This window comes from Pseudorca crassidens, chromosome 3 (assembly GCF_039906515.1).
Source record: "Pseudorca crassidens isolate mPseCra1 chromosome 3, mPseCra1.hap1, whole genome shotgun sequence".
Classification (NCBI taxonomy): domain Eukaryota; kingdom Metazoa; phylum Chordata; class Mammalia; order Artiodactyla; family Delphinidae; genus Pseudorca; species Pseudorca crassidens.
Genome location: NC_090298.1, coordinates 141,215,688 through 141,241,169, shown reverse-complemented (window position 1 = coordinate 141,241,169; position 25,482 = coordinate 141,215,688). Strand labels below are relative to the sequence as shown.

General features: G+C 38.0%; 1 protein-coding gene across 3 annotated transcripts in view; it reads left to right on the top strand.

The window, feature by feature from the left end:
* Nucleotides 1–25,482, top strand: part of SIMC1 (SUMO interacting motifs containing 1) — a 95,800-nt gene that overhangs the window by 52,061 nt on the left and 18,257 nt on the right. For all 3 annotated transcript variants that reach the window (XM_067732783.1, XM_067732780.1, XM_067732781.1), the window contains 5 exons: nt 3,235–3,467; nt 4,235–4,304; nt 9,496–9,650; nt 14,325–14,477; nt 16,338–16,466. In XM_067732783.1, the coding sequence (XP_067588884.1) occupies nt 3,235–3,467; nt 4,235–4,304; nt 9,496–9,650; nt 14,325–14,477; nt 16,338–16,466 (740 nt within the window). The remainder of the gene's footprint in view (nt 1–3,234; nt 3,468–4,234; nt 4,305–9,495; nt 9,651–14,324; nt 14,478–16,337; nt 16,467–25,482) is intronic.

Genomic DNA, 25,482 nt, shown 5'->3' with positions numbered 1-25,482 from the left:
CTCATGACACTTTGGTACCTTCAAAATTGTTACTCTCTAACTTGGGGGGAGGAAATTCAATTTTAAGATTTTTTTTATTGAAGTTGATTTACAATATTGTTTTAGTTTCAGGTATACAGCAAAGTGATTCAGTTATATATTTGTTCAGATTATTTTCCATTACACATCATTACAAGATACAGAATATTGTTCCCTGTGCTAGACAATAGATCCTTGTTGCTGATCTATTTTATGTATAGCAGTTTGTGTCTGTTAATCCCATACTTCTAACTTGTCCTTCCCCACCTCCCTTTCCCCTTTGGTACCCATAAGTTTGTTTTCTATATCTGCAAGTCTGTTTCTGTTTTGTAGATAGATTCATTGGTATTATTTTTTTGGATTCCACATATAAGTGATATTATATAATATCTGTCTTTCTCTGTCTGACTTACTTCACTTAGTATGATATTCTCTAGGTCCATCCATGTTGCTGCAAATGGCATTATTTCATTCTTTTTTATGGCCGAGTAATATTCCACTGTGTGTGTGTTTGTGTGTGTGTGTACCACATCTTCTTAAACCAATCATCTGTTGATGGGCACTTGGGTTGTTTCCATGTCTTGGCTATTGTATATAGTGTTACTATGAACATTGGAGTGCCTGTATCTTTTTAAATTAGAGTTTTTGTCTTTTTCCAGATATATGCCCAGGAGTGGGATTGCTGGACATATGGTAGCTCTATTTTTAGTTTTTTGAGGAACCTCCATACTGTTTTCCATAGTGGCAGCACCAGTTTACATTCCTACCAACAGTGTAGGAGGGTTCCCTTTTCTCAACACCCTCTCCAGCTCAATTTGAAGACTTTAACGGGAATGCTACTTCCCATTAGTCTTCATTGATCTGTAAGAACTAAACTAGATGTGTAAGAAAAAAAAATTGTGGCTAAGTCCCATAACATGAAGCTTTTTTTCATTATACCTAACCACATTCCCAACATTAAGAAGACTGGCTTGAAGTTGTTCAAGAATTCAAAAGGTGCTTCTCCTGTTGTAGCAATCCGTAATCCAGCTTAGTGGGTGTCAGGCATTCACATTGATTTGCCCTTAGAGAGTGAATTTTTTTCTCTCGTTTTAATTGTTCTACCTTCTAGTAGGCTTTATGTTTCCTCCTTCTGAATGACTTTCCCCAACACTAGCTTGTTCTCTTTTTTCCTATGAGTTTGCCTCTGCTTGGCGATACATCATTCCATTATTGAGCACCTGGAGGACTTGAGAAAGTTTTTTACCTAGTCAAGGCTTTGTAGGTGCTACACAACCAAAGAAGCCATCAGTAGATACAGGTCCACCTTATGTGTACACATAGCTCAGATTACAAGGTGGCAATTAGGCTACACAGAGTGGCTTTTTCTTCTTCATCTTTATTTCTTAACTTCTCAAAGAATCTCAGCCATCTAGAATACATCTGTAAATATTTTTTGTCTCTTTTGATTACTTTTGGGCTTTTTATAAGTACTTCTTCACTAAGTCATTCTCCCCCCAGAACTTGTTTTTAGTGTGATGCACTTTATTTTCTATTCTATTCTAATTCATTGGGGGTTTTGGTCAGTACATTATTTTTTTTATTGAAGTATAGTTGATTTACAGTATTATATTAGTAATGGGCAAAGGATTTGAATAGACATTTCTCAAAAGATTTTCTGTATCGTTAGTCATTAGGGAACTGCAAATCAGAATCACAATGGGATACCACTTTGAATCGACTAGGATGGCTATAATAATACTTATTATAGCCATTTATAGCCAATAAATATAATATATTTATTATATTAAATATATATTTAATAATATATAACTATATTATTAAAATATAGTTGATTTACAATATTATATTAGTTTCAGGTATACAACAAAGTGATTCCGTTATTTTTTTCAGGTTACATTCCATTATAGGTTTTTACAGGATATTGAATATAATTCCCTGTGCTATACAGTAAATTCTTCCAAGAACTTCTTAGCCAGTGTCCATGCTGCCGCTAACCAGCCATTAGCCTTAACTCCTCTGAGTTATCAGTGAGATCAGGGGTTACCCTCAGGTGTCCTGAGACATAAGAAAACTAACTGCCCTCTCCCCAGAAGGGCAATTCCAGCCATCACTGTTTTTCTGTTATACATAAACTATCAAACTTTGTTTGGCTTATGTTTTAAAATTAATACTTATTCTCAGATTTTAAAAATAATGCTTGCTTAAGAAATAATTACCCATGATGCTATCAGTCAGCATTTATTAATGTTAATAATTGGGTGTATTTCCTTCCTGGTTGCCTTTTTATGTGTAGACACTTTAAATTTTTTAATAATTGGGGGTTTTAACAATAATATATTTATTATTGTTGGTTTTGTTGTTTATAGAGAGTTTGAGTTTAGATGGTAGCTATGGAGTTATACCGCTGTATGAAACCAGCTTCTGCCATCTATTGCATGACAAATTCTCACTCTAAATCTCAGTTTCCTTATCTATAAAATAGGAATAATAATAACATATATTTCTTACAGTTGTTGAGAGAATTAAGTGAGGATAAGTTGAATGTTAAAACTTATTATTATAATTATTGTTGTTATTATATCAGACTTTTTAATGTTTGTTTTTCTTCTGATGATGTGTCTATTACAGAAAAATTGAAAACTACAAAAGAACATATAGAGGAAAAATCATCCATCATTTCACCACCCAGATAATAGAAAACCACTTTTCATACATTCTCTTTCATTCTTTATATACATACTGTTTGGGGGTTGGGGGCTGGCGGTGAAGCAACTTAATATTTACTGTTGACTCAAAAACAATCAACAAAATGGAATTCTTCTTCTAACAGTAAAAGATATTTAAAGCATCTTTATTCATCTCTTTGTTTCAGTATCTGATATAGTATCATAGCTACCCCTAAATATCTTATCACCCTTATTCCAAAATCAACTTAGGCTAGCTCTTAAATCTTTTGTACTTTCCTTTCTAATGCTATATTTTAACACAGATGAAATCATGTTACATGTAGAACTTTGTATTCTTATTTGTTAACAATATAAGCATTTTACCATGTCATTAGAAGTTTTTTAGATAAGGCTTTCCAGTCTCAATTTTTTAAATTATGAATATTTAAAATGCATGGAAAACTTCCCTTTCTTCAACTTGTTCCAGAACCTCTAGCTTTTGTGTCTATAGAAACCCATCCTAATTTATTTCTTTTTATCTCTGCAGAACAAGGGTCAAAAATTAGAACCTATCCCTCATCGAAGACTAAGGATGGTAGCAAACACCATTGAAGAAAACTTTCCCCTGGGGACTGTGCAGTTTTTGATGGACTTTGTGTCACCCCAGCATTACCCACCCAGAGAAATTGTGGCTCACATCATCCAGAAAATCCTGCTCAGTGGCTCTGAGACTGTGGATGTTCTAAAGGAGGCCTACATGCTTCTCATGAAAATTCAACAGTATGAACCTTAGCTTTTGGCAAATCTTCTGGGGAACCTGGACTCAGGGCACAACTTTCTCTTGCCTAAGATTTATTCATCTAACCATTAGACAGGGTGACTTAGTATATTAGTATTATTTGTATTGCAAGTGACAGGAAACTCAATCCAAACTGGCTTTAACAGCTGGTAAAAGAGAATTTAATGACTCATGTTACTAGAAACCTAGGAATAAGATGTGACTTAATTCAGTTCAGAAATGGTTACCGGGATCCATTTTTCAGCTCTACGTTACTGTTTCTAGGCTTCACATGGTAACCTTCTCAGCCTCTAGCTTTTACAACATTCTTAGTACAAGAGAGGGTCCACTTCCTTTATAATCACACAGAGTTCTGTAATTGAGTCTTATAGGTTTTAATTGGCATAACATAAGACCTGAGTCCATCTTTGAGCCAATCATTGTGAACTGAGGAATAGAATATCAACATTGACATGCTTTGCAGACTTCATCCCAGGGTCCTAGTGGGTAAAGCCAGTGGGCTAAGAATAATAAAGAGTTGATTTCTTCAAGGCAAAATTGGGGTACTAATGCTTCCCAAAAGACAGGTGGATACTGGGTAGCCAAAGAAAATGAACTTCCACTACCCTCAGATGACATGGTATTGTATCAAAGCGTGGGCAAGAGCACTGAGGATAAGAGGAGGCTTCTTGCTTCTATCATCTTCGAGATCCCATCCCTTCTTCCACTAAACTCTCCAGAATTCTAATTGATGTCACTTTACTTTCAGGCTACATCCAGCTAATGCCAAGACAGTGGAGTGGGACTGGAAGCTGCTCACTTATGTCATGGAGGAAGAGGTAACATAGCAATTGCAAGCAAAAATCTTTTGCAGAGGAGGTTTTTTGTTTGGTTTTTTTTTGCGGTATGCGGGCCTCTCACTGTTGTGGCCTCTCCCGTTGCGGAGCACAGGCTCCGGACGCGCAGGCTCAGTGGCCATGGCTCACGGGCCCAGCCACTCCACGGCATGTAGGATCTTCCCAGACTGGGGCACGAACCCGTGTCCCCTGCATCGGCAAGCAGACTCTCAACCACTGCGCCACCAGGGAAGCCCCACAGAGGAAGTTTTAACTAGAAATAAAAGTGACTGTAAATCTGGTAGTAACGTCTTTGCCATTATTCCTTTCTTTTACTCCCCCCAATCCCGACCAAAACATTCCTATTGAAATGGTATGTGCTGTCTTCCAATTCAAGATTGAATACATTCACTTATCCCTCTCCTTTCTCAGATTCCATTTAAAATAACAGTAAATGAATAGAAAAATATATAAACCTATGGCACTGAAAATAAGGGGAAAGACAATAGATTTGAATGAAGATTGGAAGAGCTAAAGGAAATATAAGAGTGATGACTGATGAAGCTAGGCTGAGAAAGCTACAGGCTAGAATACATGAGGAAGGGCTGTAGCCAAAGAGGGAGGAAATCTGCCCTTTAGAGCAGAGAATTTTTGGACTCAGAAACACAATATATAAGAAGGTTGAAGTAGGATATGAGCTGTAAGTCTGTTGAAAGCTTGTAGATGGAACTGATAATCTCTCTGTTTTTGAGTACAGAAAGCTCAGTTGCCAGGTTACCTACCTTTCAGGCAAAAAATCAGAGGATTCATTGTCTAAAAGAAATCGAATGAACCATCTGTCATAAATGAAGGCAGCTAGTGTAGAGTTGGTGCTCCAGAAAAAAAGTCTGCATTCTGACCTTTAGGGATCCTTAAATTTAATTGCCAGCTTTTTGTCTGCTAACCCAAAAGCACCTGGATGGAACAAATTATTGTCAACTTAGAACTCTATACTCAGCCAAACTATTAGTCAACTGTGAGGGTAGAATAAAGACATTTCCAGACTTGTACAAACTTGACAAAATATCCACACACCCTATTTCATAGGTTACTTGAAGATATGCATACAAAGAATAGGGGAACAATCAAAAAAGGGGGAGACACAGGATCCAGTATCACTAGATCTAATCCAGAAGAGTAAGGAAGAGAAGTCCTGAGATTACTGCAAATAGTAGACCTAGAGGGCAATCACTCCAGATTGGAGCAAAAAAATACAGGGCTTTAAGGAAGCATGATCTGGGAAACACCACCAAGAGGGTAGACAAGGAAGCTCCAGGCCCTTATTCCCCAGTGGAGATACCAAGTTAACAACAATATATGGACCAGAATACCTTTGTGAAAACTCTAGAGACCAGTTGAGAAGTTGTAGTACTCAGGCCAATGCATAACCAAGAAGGTACGCCATTGAAAGGAGTAGGAAAGTTTGTGGTGTTTTGTGTGTCCATGCCCCTCCCTCTACCTAGCATAGCACAGTGCAACTAGGAGGAAATCTCCCATACCTTGGCTTCTCCCTTGGGATGGAAACAGAAGAGTGGACGTTGAGTCCAGTGTTCTGGCTTGTTAGGAGGATAGTTTCTGTCTTACCTGACTCAGAGCACTGTTGAGAACAGTGGCTTAGTTTTCTGGCTGAAAAGAAATGTGAGCACTGCAGCATTTTAGAGCTGCAGAGAGTATGCAGTTCCACAAACAGGTACTGGGGGAGCAAGAGACTGTGGGCTTTCAAGAAGAAGTAGGGGCAAGCCACTTGGGAAATTAAGGCAGATAAAAGCACACACACAAGCTCAGAGAAAACACATCTCCAGTAAAGGTCTGAGAGGTCTCAGGACCTTTAGCCAAGCTGATTGGTGAAGGTCTTGCCATGCATGAACTCAATGGATAAAGACTGGGAAAGGTGTTTTTTTCAAATGTTTAAATCTCAAAAGAAGATTACAAAGCATACAAAGAGGCAGGGAAATGTGGCCCAATCAAAAGAATGAAATAAAGCTCCAGAAACTAACCCTAAAGAAACACAAATCTCAACAAACACAACAAACACAAATCTCACAAACATACTGACAAAAAATTTTTTAAACTATCTTAAAGATGCTCAAGGAGCTAAAAAAGAACACAGACAACAAAATGAAGCAAGAAAATAATGCATGAACAAAATGAGAATATTAAATTTTTAAAAACTGTAGAAAATAAACATATCCTGGAGCTGAAAAATACAGTTACTGAATTGAAAACTTCACTAGAGGAGTTCAACAACAGTCTTGGTCAGGCAGGAGAAAAAAATCAGTGAACATGAAGAAAGGTCATTTGAAATCACTGAGACAGTGGAGCAAAAAGAAAACAGAATAAAGAAAATTGATGAGCACCTAAGGGACTATGGGACACCATTAAATGGACCATATACACGTTAGGGAAGTCCCAAAAACGGAAGAGAGAAAGGGGCAAAGAGCTTATTTGAAGAAATAATAACCAAAAACTTTCCAAGTCTGAGGAAAGAAGTGGGCATACAAATTCAAGAATACTCCAGTGAGAATAAACCAGAGAGACCCCACACCAAGACACATTATAATCAGACTGTCAAAAGTCAAAGACTTTTTCTTTGAAAGACTTTTTCTTGAAAGCAGCAAGAAAAAAGTGAATTATCACATACAAGTGAGTTTGTATAAGACTCTCAGCAGATTCTCAGCGAAACCTTGCAGGTCAGAAGGCAATGGGATGATGTATTCAAAGTTCTAAAAGAAAAGAACTGTCAACCAAGAATACTGTATCTGGCAAAACTTTCCTTTAAAAATGAGGGTGAGCAGCAGGAGAGAAGTGACACATCAATACAAGATCCTCAATAAGATTATTAGAGATTTCTCATTAGAAACTGGAGGCCAGAAGTTAGTGGGGCGATATATTCAAAGTGCTAAAGAATAAAAGTCAACCAAGATTCCTGTATCCAGCAAAACTGTCCTTCAAAAATGAGGGAGAGGGCTTCCCTGGTGGTGCAGTGGTTGAGAGTCAGCCTGCCGATGCAGGGAACACGGGTTCGCGCCCCGGTCTGGGAAGATCCCACATGCCGCGGAGCGGCTGGTCCCGTGAGCCATGGCTACTGAGCCTGCGCGTCCAGAGCCTGTACTCCGCAACGGGAGAGGCCACAACAGTGAGAGGCCCGCGTACCGCAAAAAAAAAAAAAAAAAAATGAGGGAGGAACTACTGGGCATATACCCTGAAAAAACCATAATTCAAAAAGAGTCATGTACCACAATGTTAATTGCAGGTCTATTTACAATAGCCAGGACGTGGAAGCAACCTAAGTGTCCATCAACAGATGAATGGTTAAAAAAGATATGGCACATATATACAATGGAATATTACCCATAGAAAGAAACGAAATTGAGTTATTTGTAGTGAGGGGGATGGACCTAGAGACTGTCATATAGAGTGAAGTAAGTCAGAAAGAGAAAAACAAATATCATATGCTAACACATATATATGGAATCTAAAAAAAAAAATGGTTCTGAAGAACCTAGGGGCAGGACAGGAATAAAGACGCAGATGTAGAGAATGGACTTGAGGACATGGGGAGGGAGAAGGGTAAGCTGGGACGAAGTGAGAGAGTGGCATAGACATATATACACTACCAAATGTAAAATACATAGCTAGTGGGAAGCAGCTGCATAGCACAGGGAGATGAGCTCAGTGCTTTATGTCCACCTAGAGGGGTGGGTTAGGGAGGGTGGGAGGGAGACGCAAAAGGGAGGTGATACGAGGATATAAGTATACGTATAACTGATTCACTTTGTTATACAGCAGAAACTAACACACCATTGTAAAGCAATTATACTCCAATAAAGTTGTTAAAAAAAAAATGAGGGAGAAATAAAGACATTCCCAGATAAACAAAAGCTGAGGGAGTTCATTTACTGCTATCCCTGCTCATCAAGAAATGCTAAAGGGAGTCCTGCAGGGTAAAATGAAAACTAAACAGTAACTTGAAGCCGTATGAAGAAATAAAGATAAATACATGGGCAGTTATAAAAGCTATTATTGTAACAATGGTTTGTAACTCCACATTGGTTTTCTATAATGTATTAAGAAACTAATACATTTTTAAAGTATTAATCTAAAAGCTAGTATTATTGTAACTCCACATTTTGTTTTCTACATAATTTAAAAGATTAATGCATTTAAAAGAATTATTAGTTTATTTGGGGGCACACAATATATGAAGATATAGTATTGTGACTTCAACAACTAAAAGGGGTGGGAACAGAGCTGTAAAGGAGCAGAGTTTTTGTGTGTTATTGAAGTTAAGCTGGTATAAATTCAAAGTATTATAATTTTAGAATGTTAAATGTAATCCCCATGGTAACCACAAAGACAATAGCTATAGAATGTACACAAAAGGAAATGAGAAAGGAATGTAAACATTTCACTATGAAAAAATCAAAGACAATAATGCAGGAAATGAGGGACAAAGAAACTATAAGGCATTTACAAAACAAATAGCACAAGGCCAGAAGTAAGTCCTTCCTTGTCAGTAAAGGGAAACCAATGAATTGTGCATGCCTGCCTGCTGTGTGACAGACACTTACGCTGGCTTTGGTAAGGTTAGAGTTATCACCACATAAATCACAAGGACACTGAGACTCAGCGGGGTAAGTTAAATACGGGATGGAGCTGAGTTTCAAACAAACAAATAAATAAGGTCTGTGCACCACCAAAGCCCATGCTCTTTACCTGCATCAGTTAGGCTTCAACAGTTAGGATCATTTCACCTGTAATAGGAAACCCAGCTCAGACTTGCTTTCACAGTAAGGATATACATCAGCTCATCTTACTAGAAGTATAGCAGTGAGATAGACATCATGGTTGCTTGATCTAGTAGCTTGGCATAGTCATTTTTTCTGTCTCTGTTCAGATATCCACAGTTTAGGGTTTATCCTGAGACTGATAGTTAGGTTCAGTGAAAGAAAGAGACTGACTTTTCAAGCTCTAGGATTGCCCTATTTGCCCTCTTTTATAATGACCTAGACTGCTTGCCTCTCCCAGAAACCTCTCTTTTAGATACACACTCGTTGACTCATGGGCCTTCCCTTGACTTAGTATTTATGAGAGCCCAGTGCTCAGTGTCGTCCAGGAGATTGAGAGGAAATACTTCTCATTTTTTCTCCCCCAGGGACAAAATCTGCCCGGGCGAGTCCTTTTTCTACGTTATGTAGTACAAACCCTGGAAGATGATTTCCAACAGATCCTGAGGAAGCAGCGACAGCACCTGCAGCAATCTATTGCAAGCACTGTGCTATCCTGTGACAAGCAACCCCACAATGTCAGGTAACCAGCCATCTGAGCCCTGGGATGACAAGAGGTAGGGGCTGTAAGTGGGCAGCTACTCAAGTCCTGAGAACATCAGGTGGATGAGATTTTCTAGTAGCTAGATAGTATAACAGGGATAGTTATTACAACTATAAACAGTCCTAGAAGAAAACCTCTCTGTACCAACTGTGTGTCAGATGCCATAACTTGTGTGGTTTTTTTCCCGAGGACCATCAGACTTCCTTTAGTCTATTTCAGTATTGTTCAGACGGCCTTGTGAGATCCAGGGGGAAAACTTGACTTGTGTAAAACTTTTCACAGCTTTTATAAACCTAAATTTATTTCCATCCCCCTGAGTAACTCAAGATAAATCTCATTTGTCACTACTACTTTCTGAAAAACCTATTATTATAATAGGTCACGTGGCTGACAATAAAGTACAGTAAGGTAGCAAGCACGTGTTCTTTTTTTGTAGGATCAGGTCCAAAGCTTCTGGAAGCTTCAGAGTGAGGAACTACCATATCCTTATACCAACGGGGTGAAATGTGGTTTATAGGGTAGGGATCTCAGGCTAGAATTTTCATCCTGAAACTACAAGCTTTGCTTCTTTTGGAAACGGTTCTCACCAGCATTCCTTTTTTCAGAGCATCATTGAGGTTTTTTTTCACTCACATTTACATTCTCATATGTTCTGGCATATTTGTTAAGAATAGTTTTCACAGGCCAGTGTGGGATATTGACTATTATAACTCCTTTAATTAGAAAAGGGGGATGTTTCATTATGTTCTAAGTAACAGTCCGCTTTTTCTCCCTTAGTTTGCATGCTTATATCCATTTCCCTAGATGTACCATTTTATGTAAAGTTTAAATGTTAATGATTATAGGGGGTAGAAAATCAGTAAGTAGAGAAACTACAGAGAGCACAGGATAGCATAGTTGGGTTTAAAATTGAAAAATAACAATTTAAATAGTGAGAGCAACTCTCCTGACCATTCTGCTTTGTGAGCTTAGGCATTGGATTGGGAGATGGGAGACATGAACCCAACTCAATCCAGTGACAAGTCACTCACTTTCATTGTGTGAGCCTCTCACTATACCCAACACTATACTCATGGGTTTAAAGATAGGCATTGGTAACCTCTAAATGCAAGCCACATACTCTATTTTGTGCTTTATCAATGAAAAAAATCAGTTCCAGCTGGAGGGGAAACCAGCTGTATTTGATTCAAAAAGAGAGGGCTATTAGATTGAGGTTGTGGTTACACGGATATGTGCATGTATTTATCAAAACTCATCAAACAGTGTATAACTGTGCTTTGACCTCTAACGGGTGGGACAGTTGTCAGAGCTTTCTGAGAGGCTGTTCCCGGGTTATAATCCTCAGCTTAGCTCAAATAAAATTTTCCATTTCCTTCTTAAAATAAAAAAATTTCATCAAACAAAAACCAGTGTGCAATTTATTTTATATGTTATACCTCAAAGATAAGTTTTTAAAAAGAAAGTGATGGTAAGTCAGTCTCCATATGACCCCTTAAGGGATTTTCTTTTCTTTTTTTAACTGTGCATACAAAGAATAATCTAGTTCTACATGATTTAAGAAATACACTAGTCCCCAGATCCCCTCACTCACATTTTCCTTTCCCAAGGGGTAACTACTTTCAACTCTTTTATTTAAGTGATTCTTTGGATTTTTACCTCTTTATGGCTAAATAAACTGCTTGTGTTGCTAATTGTTGATTTTTCATTGTTAGCTATTATCTATTAACTCCCCACATGAAAGATGAGGAGTTAGCTCTTTTTCCTCTCTACCTCCTCTCTCTCTCTCTTTCTCTCTCTCTCTCTCTCTCTCTCTCTCACACACACACACACACACACATCCCAGCCCCCATGCCATTAATAGAGTTATATCATAATTTTGTTTAGATCAGTATCCAATGTTTCCATCACTATAATTATGTGTGCTAGTCAGAGTTGAGCCAAGTACTAAACTGTGATTACTTTTTCTTTCACTCATACCTTTTTTGTTTTCCTTAGAGTTAATAACTGCCTCATTTTTAGTTTCCTCGTATTGTTTGTGCATATCAGAAGTCAACCCTAGATTCTCTGCCGTTTGGTTTAAATATCCCATCAAGATGTTTATTCACACTGGGTTAGTCTTATGAAGTTCTTCTTCTTGAAGATCTGTGGTGGAACGTTTTGACCTCCTTCAATCTGGATTGGTTGTCCTCTTTTCCAGTCTTTATCATAAATGTGAAAATTCCCTTCACCTGTTTCCAGTGTTGGATCTCTGTTTCATATCTTCTCTTTCTTGGTTTACTCCCATGTTTTTGATAGATCAGTCTCCAGTAGCTTCTTAGAAAGGTATGTGGGAAGTAAAATTTTTGAGATCTTGTATGTCTGAAAATATCTTTATCTTCCCACACGTTGATTGATAAGTAAGTATAGATATTTAGGTTAGAAATATCTTTTCTACAGAATATTAAAGGAAATCTTCCATTGTCTTCTAGCTTCCAGAATTGCTGTGAAGAAGCCATAAGCTACTTTGATTGCTGATTCTTTGTGTGTGCCTTGATTTTTTTCTCTGGCTGTTTATAGAATCCTCTTTTTGCCCAATATACTTGTTTTAGATCTATGTTCATCTAGTATGCTGGGCATTCAATGGGCCATTTCATATCCTTCATTCTTGGAAAATAGAATTTTCATTCCTGTTACCATGTTTTTAATTTCCAAGAGCTCTTTTTCTTTAAATGTTCCTTTTTAAAAATAATAAATAGTATTCTGTTCTTGTCTTTTTCTTTCATGGATCCGTATCTTTTCATATCTTTGATTATACTAATGATAGCTTTTGTTTTTGTTAATTCCCTGTATAATGTCTGTTTTCTCCAAGTTGCTTTTTTGAGGAGAAAGGAGGGTTGGTTTGGCTTTTTGGTGTTTATCTCTCATGTTAGAATATGTCCATAGATGTCTGGTAAACTTTTGTAATCTATCCACGTTTAAGGGTGACTCAAAAGCTCTTGGAAGCTCTGAGTACAGGTGAGGACTTGTCATTTCTGAGCTTCCCTGTAGGTGGAACTGGCTGTCCATTTCTTAGAAAATACTTCATCAGTGTTTTTAGGTCTTTCCTCTTGGGCTGGATGAGTTTTCCAGAAAAGACTTCAGATTTCCTACATGAAGGATAAAGACCAGGATGCCAGGTTTTGGGAAGACAGTTCTGGGAAAGTGGCAAGGATCTCTGCACTGAGCATGCATAGGTTCACTTAGAGCCCCTGTTTTTGCTTTGATGCCTTTGCCTCCCAGCTGTTCCTGGTATCCCAGTCCAGAGACCCTCTGTTTTACCTCTCCACAAAGTTAACCTGTAGTCTTCAGCATTGGGGGAGAAGATCTAAAAGTTTCTTAAACAGATTACAAGCCATCATATTTATTTTAATTTACCCGCTTTTACCCTAACTTCATGGAAACCTCACACTGCCATTTGCAGCACTTATTGAAGGTTTTTTTTTTTCCATTTTTTGGTGAATAGGATTAAATAGGATTGCTCTTCTCTACTGCTGGCTTAGGATTCAGCTTTCTTAATTCTGCCAAGTCAGTTAAAATTTACCCCATTGCCAAAGTCATAGACTTAGATTAAACATCATCTAAACATGACATTTGCCTTATTTACTTAGTTAATTGGTTACTTTGAATTTTGTAATCAGCATCTCTTACCCAACCCCTTAAATCAAAGGCTAGGACCTTGACAATTACCTACATCCATCCCCCATCATCCACTTTTTGCACCTTCTTGCACCCAAAGTAATTGGCATCCTGAATGTTCATCATGTTCCTTTCCTTTTTATATAGTTTTATTGCATCTATATGTGTTCCTGCAAAGTATATATTTTTATTTTAGCTCCTTTTAGCTGTATATAAAAGAGTATCATGTTGTATGTAATCAATTGGTACTTTTATATTTCACTTACTATTATAGAGTACTAAGATTTGTCCATACCTATCCACTGTAGCATATTCATTTCCACTACTGTAGAATATTGTTTTGTGAATATACTTCATTTTCCTTCCAGCTTCCAGATTTTTACTGTTATTATCTGCCCTCCTTTTCTTCCCTTCTTTGTGGACTTTTTAAAAAATTATTTACTGTAGTATTAGTGGCATTTTAGGAGGGAACAAAATTAGATGTGTATATTCAATCCATCATTTTTACCTGGGTTACCTAAGTGATCATCAAAAGTAATTTTGACTATATGAGATGTTTTTACCTTACTAACTTTGTGAGCCTACACCCTGTGTAAGGTTTGACTCCACTGCACATACTCTAAACGTTGGTTATTAGCATTAATAACTGACATCTAATAATAGAAAGCCAACAAAGTCATCCAGTCCAACTTTCCACTTTGTCAAGGAATGTTCCTGGTCAGGAAGCCACAGATAGTGCTCTTTGACCTTGGAGATACCTTTCAATAATTCTAACTTAAAGAAAAATGTTGATGTTTTACTTACCTTTTGTAACCTTACTGCAATTAAATGCAGGGTTTCCATTAGACTTTTTAAATATTGAAAGTAGCCTAAGGACCCTCTGTGTTGCCTTTAGGGAAATCTAGAGGTCTAGGAGCCCATGTTAAAGTTGCAGTTCTGAGCACCGTATAGTAAGACAGAAGTTTAAACTTTTTCTTTCTTATCTTTTTTCCATTGCAGGGATGTCATCAAGTGGTTGGTCAAAGCAGTAACTGAAGACAGATTAACTCAGTCCCCAAAGGAGAATCAAACCTCTCCAGGAACAGGAATCTTGAAGGCCAGCAGTAGCCACCCTTCTCCCCAACCTAACCTCACAAAGAACACCAATCAGCTGTAAGGAGCAGGCAGAAGTCATCTTTCCTGGGGCTATTGGGATTTACTGTTTTAGAGAACAGCACCACCCCCTAAGAGGAGTTTCCCCAAAATTAAGCTCTTATAACATAGGCTGGTTTTTACTAAAAACTATCTTAGTTTGACTAAAGGCTAAATTCCTAATTCCAAAGGTAAAACAAAAGCAGATGCTTTCCCCCTAGATGAATAGGACTTCACTAAGTGGATATAAATTCACAAAGCCGAAATGGAACAAAAGCCAGAGGACAGTGCCCTCCCTTTCCTAGATTCCAAGAGACAATACAGGGTTACAGCTACTCACCACTTCATCTGTCCACTGACAGAAGAGGAGTCATGCGTAGTGGGTGTTCCAGCAGCCTTTTGTCCTCAAGGACCTGGGTCTCTCCTCCAGTCCTGGAAGAAGAAGAGCAGTTCAACCTGCAGGTTCCAACAGATTATAACAGCAATGGCTCAGACCAGGGCAGGTCCTATTACCTCAGACCACACTGGAAAGAGATTCCTGGCATTTCTTTAATGGGATTGAAAGTGGTCTTGGCATTTTTTGAGAAATGCCAGGATTTGGGGGCTGGAGCTGCCCTTGCACAAGTAACCTGCTATTCCATGTCAACTGTGTTAAAAATGACAGTCACACTTGATATTTCAAATACAGCATTTGTGCCTAAATTCACAACGCTCTATAATAATCTAGTTGCACTGACCTGATTTTCATATAAGTACTATGGGTTTTCACTAATTTAGGAGACAATCTTGTACCTAAAGGGAGAATGTTTTGGAACAATGAAATATTTGCTTGAGCAGATTGGGGAAGGTCCTAAAGTAGGGAAGTAGGGTTATCCCAGAACTCAGTATATAGACCCAAGAGAGAAGCAGACACTGTTCCTTAAATGAAAGCTAATATAATAATAATAATAGTAATAAATTTATTGTAAGTAGATATTAGTAGAATAAAATAGGGTCCCCCTAAAAGTGATCATGATCTTAACAACAACAGTAGGCACTGCTGTTTACCATGAATGAGTGCCTGTCTGCCAGATATCTTAAACAGCACAACTTTATGAAATAGGTGGTATTATTTCTCCTTTTTTGAGATGAGAGAACTTAGACTGAGAGTAGTTTAGTAATTTGTCAAAAATTGATCAGCTTGTCATTGCTGAGCCAGAATCTGATGCCAGAGTCCCTGTCCACCTATTGTGTCACTGGCTACAGATTTTCTGAAAACAGAGCCCTTCCTTCCCTCACAAATAATAGTGCATGTTAGAAGAGGCTAGCTTCAAGGCCAGGCTCACCTTCTGAGGGGTTGCCCAGATTCCTCCTGCCACATCAGCCTGGCTGTCTCCCACAGTTAGGTCTGATGAAAGAGAGGGTCACGTTTCACCAGCTGAAACTCTGAGACTGAACTTAGTAAAAGATTATTGTAAAGGAACTAGTAACAGGAGAAGACTATATGGTAAATATGTATTTTCTCCTATCAAAGAAATTCAAATAATTGTTAGTCATTCTGGACCTGTTTCTTCATCTGTGAAATAGAGAAGTTATAGGTTAGGTGATCCTTAAAGTTCTCTAGATCCTTAAGATTGTATGTTTCTCTTTTTGAATTTAAAAGCAGCTTGCTTTTACAGCTCAACCCCAGGTTCTGAGAGGTTCAGATAGTATGATCTGGCAAAAGGGATTCAGGTAGGTGAAATTGCTAATAAAAGCATGCTGATGCTTGAGTAGTTCTCCCTGACCCTAGTGTGTGCTTTACAAGATCCTTTAGTACACTGGTGGGGACCTCATCCCAGCCAGTAGGGTAGCTCTTTGCCAGACCCTCCCGCTCATTTGTGTTCTGTGTTCTGGACTCAGGATTGTATGCCAGCTGCAGAGGATGCTGTCCATAGCCGTAGAGGTGGATAGGACCCCCACATGCAGCTCCAATAAAATTGCTGAAATGATGTTTGGGTTTGTGCTGGACATTCCTGAGAGGAGACAGAGGTGAGTCTTAGTTTTTTTGTTGTTGTTGTTCGTTTGTCTTTTGTTTTGGTCTGGGAACATAATTTCAAAAGAGAATTCCAAATGGTAGTTAAATTAGGAAAAAAAAGGTAGAGGGATAGGTCCTGTCTCTTTAACCTTTTGAAAGAAAGAGGTTCTCAACCAGTTGTTACTATTTGCAACTAAGGCATAATTTCTTGGGAAGAAGCAGGGTACCTTAAATGGAGCCTAAATTTTCCCACTTTATCCATCTAATAACTTTACTCATCTCTCAAGGTTCAGCTGTGAGGCACGACCATCTTCTCTGACCCTCAGCCACAGAGCCTGGTATAACTGTTCACTAAAGTCTTGATGGATGAATGAAATAGGCATATCCAATATTAGGGGAAAAAGAGGTGACCCAAGAATGAATAGGGTTGCACCTTTAGAATGAGCCAAGATACTAAGAATAAGGAATTCAGTTTCTCTAAGCATTAATTAGTAAAGCATTTTATCAGGAAGAGACAGGAAATAGAGCTCTTGGCTAGGGCCTGTGATTCCTCCTTTGAACCAGTAATTTTAGAAATCTGAAGGAAGAAAAATAAACTGGAATGAATATGAATTCATGAACAGTTGCTGGTACAGAAGATAACTATGAGAAAGCCATTGTACGGTGGTGGCCCTTAGGGGAAATTATCTCCATCAGGTCCATGTCTGCTTCCCATACTCATCCCCTAAGCTGCCAGTTGGCAGCCAAGACTATTCTTGTACAGTTCTGGTTCCTCTATTGGAAGAAAATGTCGTACCATATAGAATTGTAATAAAGATTTAATTAAAATATCCTGCTAAGATTAAGACAAACACTTATTGGGTCCCTACAATGTGCCAGTCATTGTCATGTTAATTATCTCATGTTTTCATAAAACTTTATAATGTTATTACTGTTTAACAAATGAGAAATATACTCTAAGTAGTTAAATAACCCAAGTTTACACAGCTAATCACATTCAGAATCCAGATTTAAACCCAGGACTTCTTTTTTTTTTTTTTTTGCGGTACGCGGGCCTCTCACTGTTGTGGCCTCTCCCGCCGCGGAGTACAGGCTCCGGACACGCAGCCCCAGCGGCCATGGCTCACGGGCCCAGCCGCTCCGCGGCATGTGGGATCCTCCCGGACCGGGGAACGAACCTGTGTCCCCTGCATCGGCAGGCAGACTCTCAACCACTGCGCCACCAGGGAAGCCCTTTTTTTTTTTTTTTTTTTTTTTGCGGTACGTGGGCCTCTCACTGTAGTGGCCTCTCCCGTGGCAGAGCACAAGCTCCGGACGCGCAGGCTCAGCGGCCATGGCTTACGGGCCTAGCCGCTACGCAGCATGTGGGATCTTCCCGGACCGAGACATGAACCCGTGTCCCCTGCATCGTCAGGCGGACTCTCAACCACTGCACCACCAGGGAAGCCCCCCAGGACTTCTTAAATCCAAGGTCAGTTCAAAGAAGGCAATACATTACAGTGGTCAGCCAAAAGGAAGCATTCATAAATGCCATGCTTGCTCTATCACTTTGTTAAGGATATTTCATTTGGGTCCAACTCCCATACGATTCATTCATTTATACCCAGATTCTGGTGAGAGATGGGAAATCTAAGGAATGGGTAACTGTAAACAAATTTGGGCTTAACATAGACAAAAAAATTTTAAATAAAACCTGGCCCTACTTTAAAACTTTCTCAGAAAGGGCATATTGGCAACCACCCCAAATTATACTAGGAGATACTTTATATACTTTTATCTTGGTTGTTTTAACTTTTAAAAGTTTAGGTATAATTTACATGCAATTAAATGATACAAACTAATTTACATAAATATCCTTCCATGAGTTTTGACAAAGGCATAACCCATGTGACCTATCATTTTCCAGTGCCTCATTGATAGCATATAGAAATCCTGCAACCTTGCTGAATTCATTTATTCTAGTAGGAATATTTCTGTAGTTTCCTTAGAATTTTCTACATACACAATATTTTGTCTGCAAATAAAAACAGTTTAACCTCTTCCTTTCCAATCTGTATGCCTTTTGCTTGTTTATCTTACCCTATTGCATGGGCTAATACCTCCAATAGAATGTTGGAGAAGTGATAGGAACAGACATCCTTGCCTTATGCCTGATCTCAGGGGGCAAACATTTAGTCTTTGACCATTTAGTAGTAGTATTAGCTGTAGGTGTTTCATAGGTACCCCTTGTCAGATTGAGGAGACTTCCTTCTATTTCTAATATATTGAGTGTTTTTGTGAAGAATAGGTATTAAAATTTGTGAAATTTTTTTCCTCTATTGAGATAGTCAAAATTTTTCTCCTTTCTTCCATTGGTGTGATGAATTACATTGATTAATTTCCTAATATTAAAACAACCTTGCATTCCTAGAATAAAAAACCCTACTTGACTGTGATATGTTATCCTTTTTTTATTGACAGATTGAATTTGCTAATATTTTGTTAAGGGTTTTTGCATCTATGTTTACTAGAGATAGTGATCTGTGATTTTATTTTCTTATAATGTTCAACCTCATTCATATTTAAAGAAATTTAAATTAAAACTACACTGAGGTACAATTTCTAACCTATCTAAATAGTAAAAATTTTAAAGTACTATAAAAGACTCCATTAGTGAGACTTTGAGAAAGCAGGTAGGTACTCATACATTGCTGGTGGGACTGCAGAATGGTACAAGCCTTATGGAGGGGAATTTTACAATATCTAACAAAATTAAAGGTACATGTACCTCTTGACCCAGCAATCTCATGTCTAGGAATTTACCCTGAAGGTACACTTTTTTTTTTTTCTTTTTGCGGTACGCGGGCCTCTCACTGTTGTGGCCTCTCCCGTTGCGGGGCACAGGCTCCGGACGCGCAGGCTCAGCGGCCATGGCGCACGGGCCCAGCCGCTCCACGGCATGTGGGATCTTCCTGGACCAGGGCACGAACATGTGTTCCCTGCATCGGCAGGCGGACTCTCAACCACTGCGCCACCAGGGAAGCCCCCTGAAAGGTACACTTTTAACAGTATAAAAATACATATGCACAAGGATATTCACAACAACATGTTTGTAATTGCAAAATACTAGAAATAACCCAAATGCCCATACATAGGGCAGTGGTTGAATATCTGTGGTACATCTACACAGTGAAGATATAGCTGTAAAAAAGTAAAATTTAAAAAAAGGAGCAAAATATTTATGATCTGTTTTCCAAAATATATTGTTAAGTAAACAAAGCAAAATACAAAAGAGTATGCATAATAAGTATACATATCTTTTTCTAAAAAGGAGAAATTTTTAAACATACACGATTATAATAATTTACAAAAAAAGAAACCAAATTAAGATAAACTGCAGTCTAATCAAATTGCTTACATACAGGGGTAGATAGATGGCAATGGGCTGGAAAGGAGATAAGGTGCTGAGCTGGAGTTGGAATGACCTTAATGGTAGTATTGGTAGTGTAATACTTCCCTGAGTATACTTCTTTGTATAGTTATAACTTTTAGACTTTTAGAACCATATTAATGTTTTATATACTCAAAAAAAGAAAAATAAATCAGCAAGGAAGTTGGATGGGAGCCTAACATGCAATACAAACAGACACAAATTAACCTGTGTTTTAAATGAATAATAATTGGGGCCATGGGGTGGGGGATGGGAGGGAGGACAAGCCCAAGCAACTTTTTTTTTACTTCTTATTTTTAAATAATTATAGATTAACAGGAAGTTGCAAAAACTAGTACAGAGGGGTCCTGTATACCCTTCACCCTCTTTCCCCTAGTGATTACATATTGCATAACTATAACAGTATCACAAAAAGGAAATTGACATTGGTATCATCCACAGAACATATTCAGATTTCATCCATTTCACCTAGATTGCCCTCATTTGAGGGTAGTTCTATGTAATTTTATCACATTTGTAGCTTCATATAACCACCAGCACAATCAAGATATATGGAACTGTTCCATCACCACAAAGATCCCTTGTACTACCCTTTTACGGGTAACTATTCATCTTCTCCAACCCCTGGAAACCACTAGTCTGTGCAAGTAATGTAAAACACAGTATCTGGACTAAACGCCCTCAGTCTAAAGACAAAATGAAGTGTAAGTAAATATTAAACTCTAGTTAGTAACTTTCTTTTTCACAGAAAGTATGAGTTAACAATTCAAAAACTATCTTATGTGTATTCTAGGATTAAACAAATAAATGTATTGTGGATAATGAGAGCCAAGTTTCTTACTGTCAGAGAAGAGAGTTACACATATGAAAAGGGGAAAGGATAGAAGGAACCCTGTGGTGCTGGATTGGAATTGGAGGTATCAACATGAACTTGTGGTTTCTAATAGATATAGGAATAAATGTAGATGTGTGAGTGTGTTTTATATATATATATATATATATATATATATATAGTGCGTGTGTGTGTGAATTCATACGTCTGTTTCCTACCTTTACCCACTGAGAGAGCATAGAAACAATTACACCCTAGTAGCAGTGAGCACACCTAGTACTCAGATCTTTGTTTCTAAATACTAGTTTATACTAAAAGGAACCAGAGTTCTTTAAGGAAATGACTAATTCCAGAGCTGAGGTAAAGAAAAGTATAAAATGAGCCTAGAACATCTTGTTCCAGAAAGTGAGGAAATGTTCAAGGAATGTTCAGAGCATGTCAAAAGAAGCTTAAAGGGCTTCCACTGACTAAATCTGGGATAATTTGAGTACCAAATAAATATTGACAGTAGAACATTATAAACTGTTGTGTAAAATAAGAATCCATGATTCTAATACAGATAGGAAGGAAGAAAACGGACTCTCTTCCTTATATTAGAAAGCCAGTTAATAAATATAAGAAGAAATGATGGGGCTTCCCTGGTGGCGCGGTGGTTGAGAGTCCACCTGCCGATGCAGGGGACACGAGTTTGTGCCCCGGTCCAGGAAGATCCCACATGCCGCGGAGCGGCTGGGCCCGTGAGCCATGGCCGCCGAGCCTGCGCGTCCGGAGCCTGTGCTCCGCAACGGGAGAGGCCACAACAGTGAGAGGCCTGCGTACCAAAAAAAAAAAAAAAGAAGAAGAAGAAATGATGAATTAGGGGAAAAAATACCATTTGGAAGCCATCATAATAAGAGTAAATTCAGGTATGAGTGTGTACTAAAATTGTGAAAGTTTGTGTACTCCAAGATATTTGCATAATCTCAAAGTATATTCTCACAAGATATTAATTATGAAGTGAAAAATAATAACTTTACTGTGGAGATACTACCATAGTCAAGTGATCAAAATTAACACCAGCAATGGGACAAATTGGCATCATATGCCCCTTGATATGATACACACAACATTTTTGCAGTCCTCTTGCCAAAAATGCATAACCTCAATCAAATCATGGGAAAACATCAGAGAAATCCCAAATGAGAAACATTCTATGAAAAAAACTGACCTGCACTTTTCCAAAATGTCAATGTCATGAAAGACAAAGCAAGATTGAGGAACTATTCCAGATCAAAGGACATTAGAAAACAGGCAACTGAATGCAATGCATAATCTGGGATTTTCTTTTGCTATTAATAGCATCATTAAGACAATTTTAAAAATCTGATTAAAGTCTATGCTTAATATAATAGTATTGCATTAAGATTAATTTTCTGATTTTTTTTATCATTGTACGTGGTTATCTTAGAGAATGTCCTTGTTTTTAGGAATTATACACTGCAAGTATTTAGGGATAAATGGGCATCATGTCTGCAACTTACTATCAAATAGTTTAGAGAAAAAAAATAGAAAGACAGAGTTAGTAAGAAGGATAAAGAAGATATGGTAAATGTCTAACACTTGGGGAATGTGAGTGAAAAATACTAAGGGTATTTGGGAATTATTTGTACTATTCTTGCAACTCTTCTCTGAGTATAAAAAATAAGTTTAAAAAAAAAAGGTATATTTATTGTAAACAGCATATAGTCAGATTTGCTTTTATAGGCAGCTGAAAATCCCTGCCTTTTAACTGGAGTTATTTATTCCATTTACATTTAATTTAATTATTGGTTTTATATCTGTCATCTTACTGTTTGTTTCCTATTTGTCCCTTTTGTTCTTTGTTCATTTTTACCTCCTTTTCTGCCTTCTTTTGGATTAATTATTTTCTATTATTCCATTTTATCTTTCCTAAGTCTTTTTAACTTTTTTAAATTAAAAATTTATTTTTACATAGTTGTAGATTCTTATGTAGTTGTAAGGAATAATACAGAGAGATCACATGTACTCTTTACACAATTTTGCCCAATGGTAACATATTGCAAAACTTTAGTGCATGTATCACAACCAGGATATCAAGAATGGATTTCCCTGGTGGCGCAGTGGTTAAGAATCCACCTGCCAATGCAGGGGACACAGGTTTGAGCCCCAGTCTGGGAAGATCCCACATGCCGCAGGGAAACTAAGCCCGTGAGCCTCAACTACTGAGCCTGCACTCTAGAGCCCATGAGCCACAACTACTGAGCCCACATGCCGCAACTGCTGAGGCCTGCGTGCCTAGAGCCCATACTCCGCAACAAGAGAGGCCACCGCAATAAGAAGCCCACACACTGCAACAAAGAGTAGCCCCCACTCACAGCAAATAGAGAAAGCCCGTGTGCAGCAACCCAATGCAGCCAAAAATAAAAATAAATAAAATAAAATTTTTTTCAATTTTTAAAAATAAAAACAAAGAATGATAGAAGTCAAGATAGAGAACATTTCCATAGTCATAAGGATTATTCATTTTGCCCTTATAGAACTATACCTTCCCACTGCCACCCCTTCTTAACCCTTGACAACTACTAGTCTATTTTTCATTTTTATAGTTTTGTCATTTCAAGATACTGTATAAGTGGAATCATACAGTATGTAACCTTTTGGGATTGGCTTTTTCACTTAGCATAAATCTCTGGAGATCCATTCAGGTTGTTGTATCTATCAATAGTTGATTATTTTTTATTGCTGAATAGTATTCCATAGTGTGGGTGTACCTTTGATTTTTTTTTTTTTAACAATTTACCTCCTGAAGGATATCTGTCTTGTTACCAGTTTGGGGCTATTATGAATAAAACTTCTATAAACATTCATGTACAAATTTTTGAATAAATGTAAGTCTTCATTTCTATGGAATAAGTGCCAAGGAGTGCAATTTTTGTATTATATAGTAGTTACTTATTTAATTTTTTTAAGAAACTGCCAAACTGTTTCCTTGAGTGGCTGTACGGTTTTACATTCCCCCCAGCAGTATATGAGTGATCCAGTTTCTCTGCATCCTGGCCAGCATTTGGTGTTGTTACTGTTTTTTATTTTAGCCATTCTGATAGGTGTGTAGTAGATTCTCATTATGATTTTCATCTTCATTTCTCTGATGGCTAATGAAGTTGAACATCTTTTCATGTGCTTAATACCATCTGTATAACATCTTTACTAAAATATTTTTTTCTCATGTTCTAAATAGATTGTTTGCTTTTTTACTGAGTTTGGTTTTTTTTAATAGATCTTTATTGGAGTATAATTACTTCACAATACTGTGTTAGTTTCTGTTGCACAGTGAAGCGAATAGCCATATGCATACACATGTCCCCATATCCCTTCCCTCTTGAGCCTCCCTCCCATCCCCCCTCTATGTCATCATAAAGCACCGAGACGATCTCCCTGTGCTATGCTGCTGCTTCCCACCAGCCAACTATTTTACATTTGGTAGTGTATGTATGTCAATGCTACTCGCACTTTGCCCTCCCACCCCATGTCCTAAAGTCCATTTTCTATGTCTATCTCTTTATTCCTGCCCTGCAACTAGGTTCATCAGTACCTTTTTTTTTTTTTAGATTCCATATATATGTGTTAGCATATAGTATCTGTTTTTCTTTTTCTGACTTACTTCACTCTGTATGAGAGACTCTAGGGCCATCCACCTCACTACAAATAACTCAATTTTGTTTCTTTTTATGGCTGAGTAATATTCCATTGTGCATATGTGCCACATCTTCCTTACCCATTCATCTGTCGATGGACATTTAGGTTGGTTCCATGTCCTGGCTATTGTAAATAGTGCTGCAATGAACATTGGTACATGTCTCTTTTTGAATTATGGTTTTCTCAGGGTATATGCTCAGTAGTGGGATTGCTGGGTCATATGGTAGTTCTCTTTTTAGTTTTTTAAGGAACCTGCATACTGTTTTCCATAGTGGTTGTATCAATTTACATTCCTACCAACAGTGCAGGAGGATTCCCTTTTCACCACACCCTTTCCAGCATTTATTGTTTCTAGATTTTTTGATAATGACCATTCTGACCAGCATGAGGTGATACCTCATTGTAGTTTATTTATTTATTTTTTTGCAGTACGCGGGCCTCTCACTGTTGTGGCCCCTCCCATTGCGGAGCACAGGCTCTGGATGCGCAGGCTCAGCAGCCATGGCTTACAGGCCCAGCCGCTCCACGGCATGTGGGATCTTGCCGGACCGGGGCACGAACCCGTGTCCCCTGCATCGGCAGGTGGACTCTCAACCACTGCGCCACCAGGGAAGCCCCTCATTTTAGTTTTGATTTGCATTTCTCTAATAATTAGTGATGTTGAGCATCTTTTCATGTGCCTCTTGGCCATCTGTATGAAATGTCTATTTAGGTCTTCCACCCATTTTTTAACTGGATTGTTTGGTTTTTTTCATATTGAGCTCCATGAGCTGTTTGTATATTTTGGAGATTAATCCTTTGTTGTTTCATTTGCAAATATTATTTTCTCCCATTCTGAGGGTTGTCTTTTTGTCTTGGTTATGGTTTACTTTGCTGTGCAAAAGCTCTTAAGTTTAAGTCCCATTTGTTTATTTTTGTTTTTATTTCTGTTACTCTAGGATATGGGTCAAAAAAGATCTTACTGTGGTTTATGTTAAAGAGTGTTTTTCCTATGTTTTCCTCTAAGAGTTTTATAGTGTCTGGCCTTATGTTTAAGTGTTTAATCTATATGGAGTTTATTTTTGTGTATGGT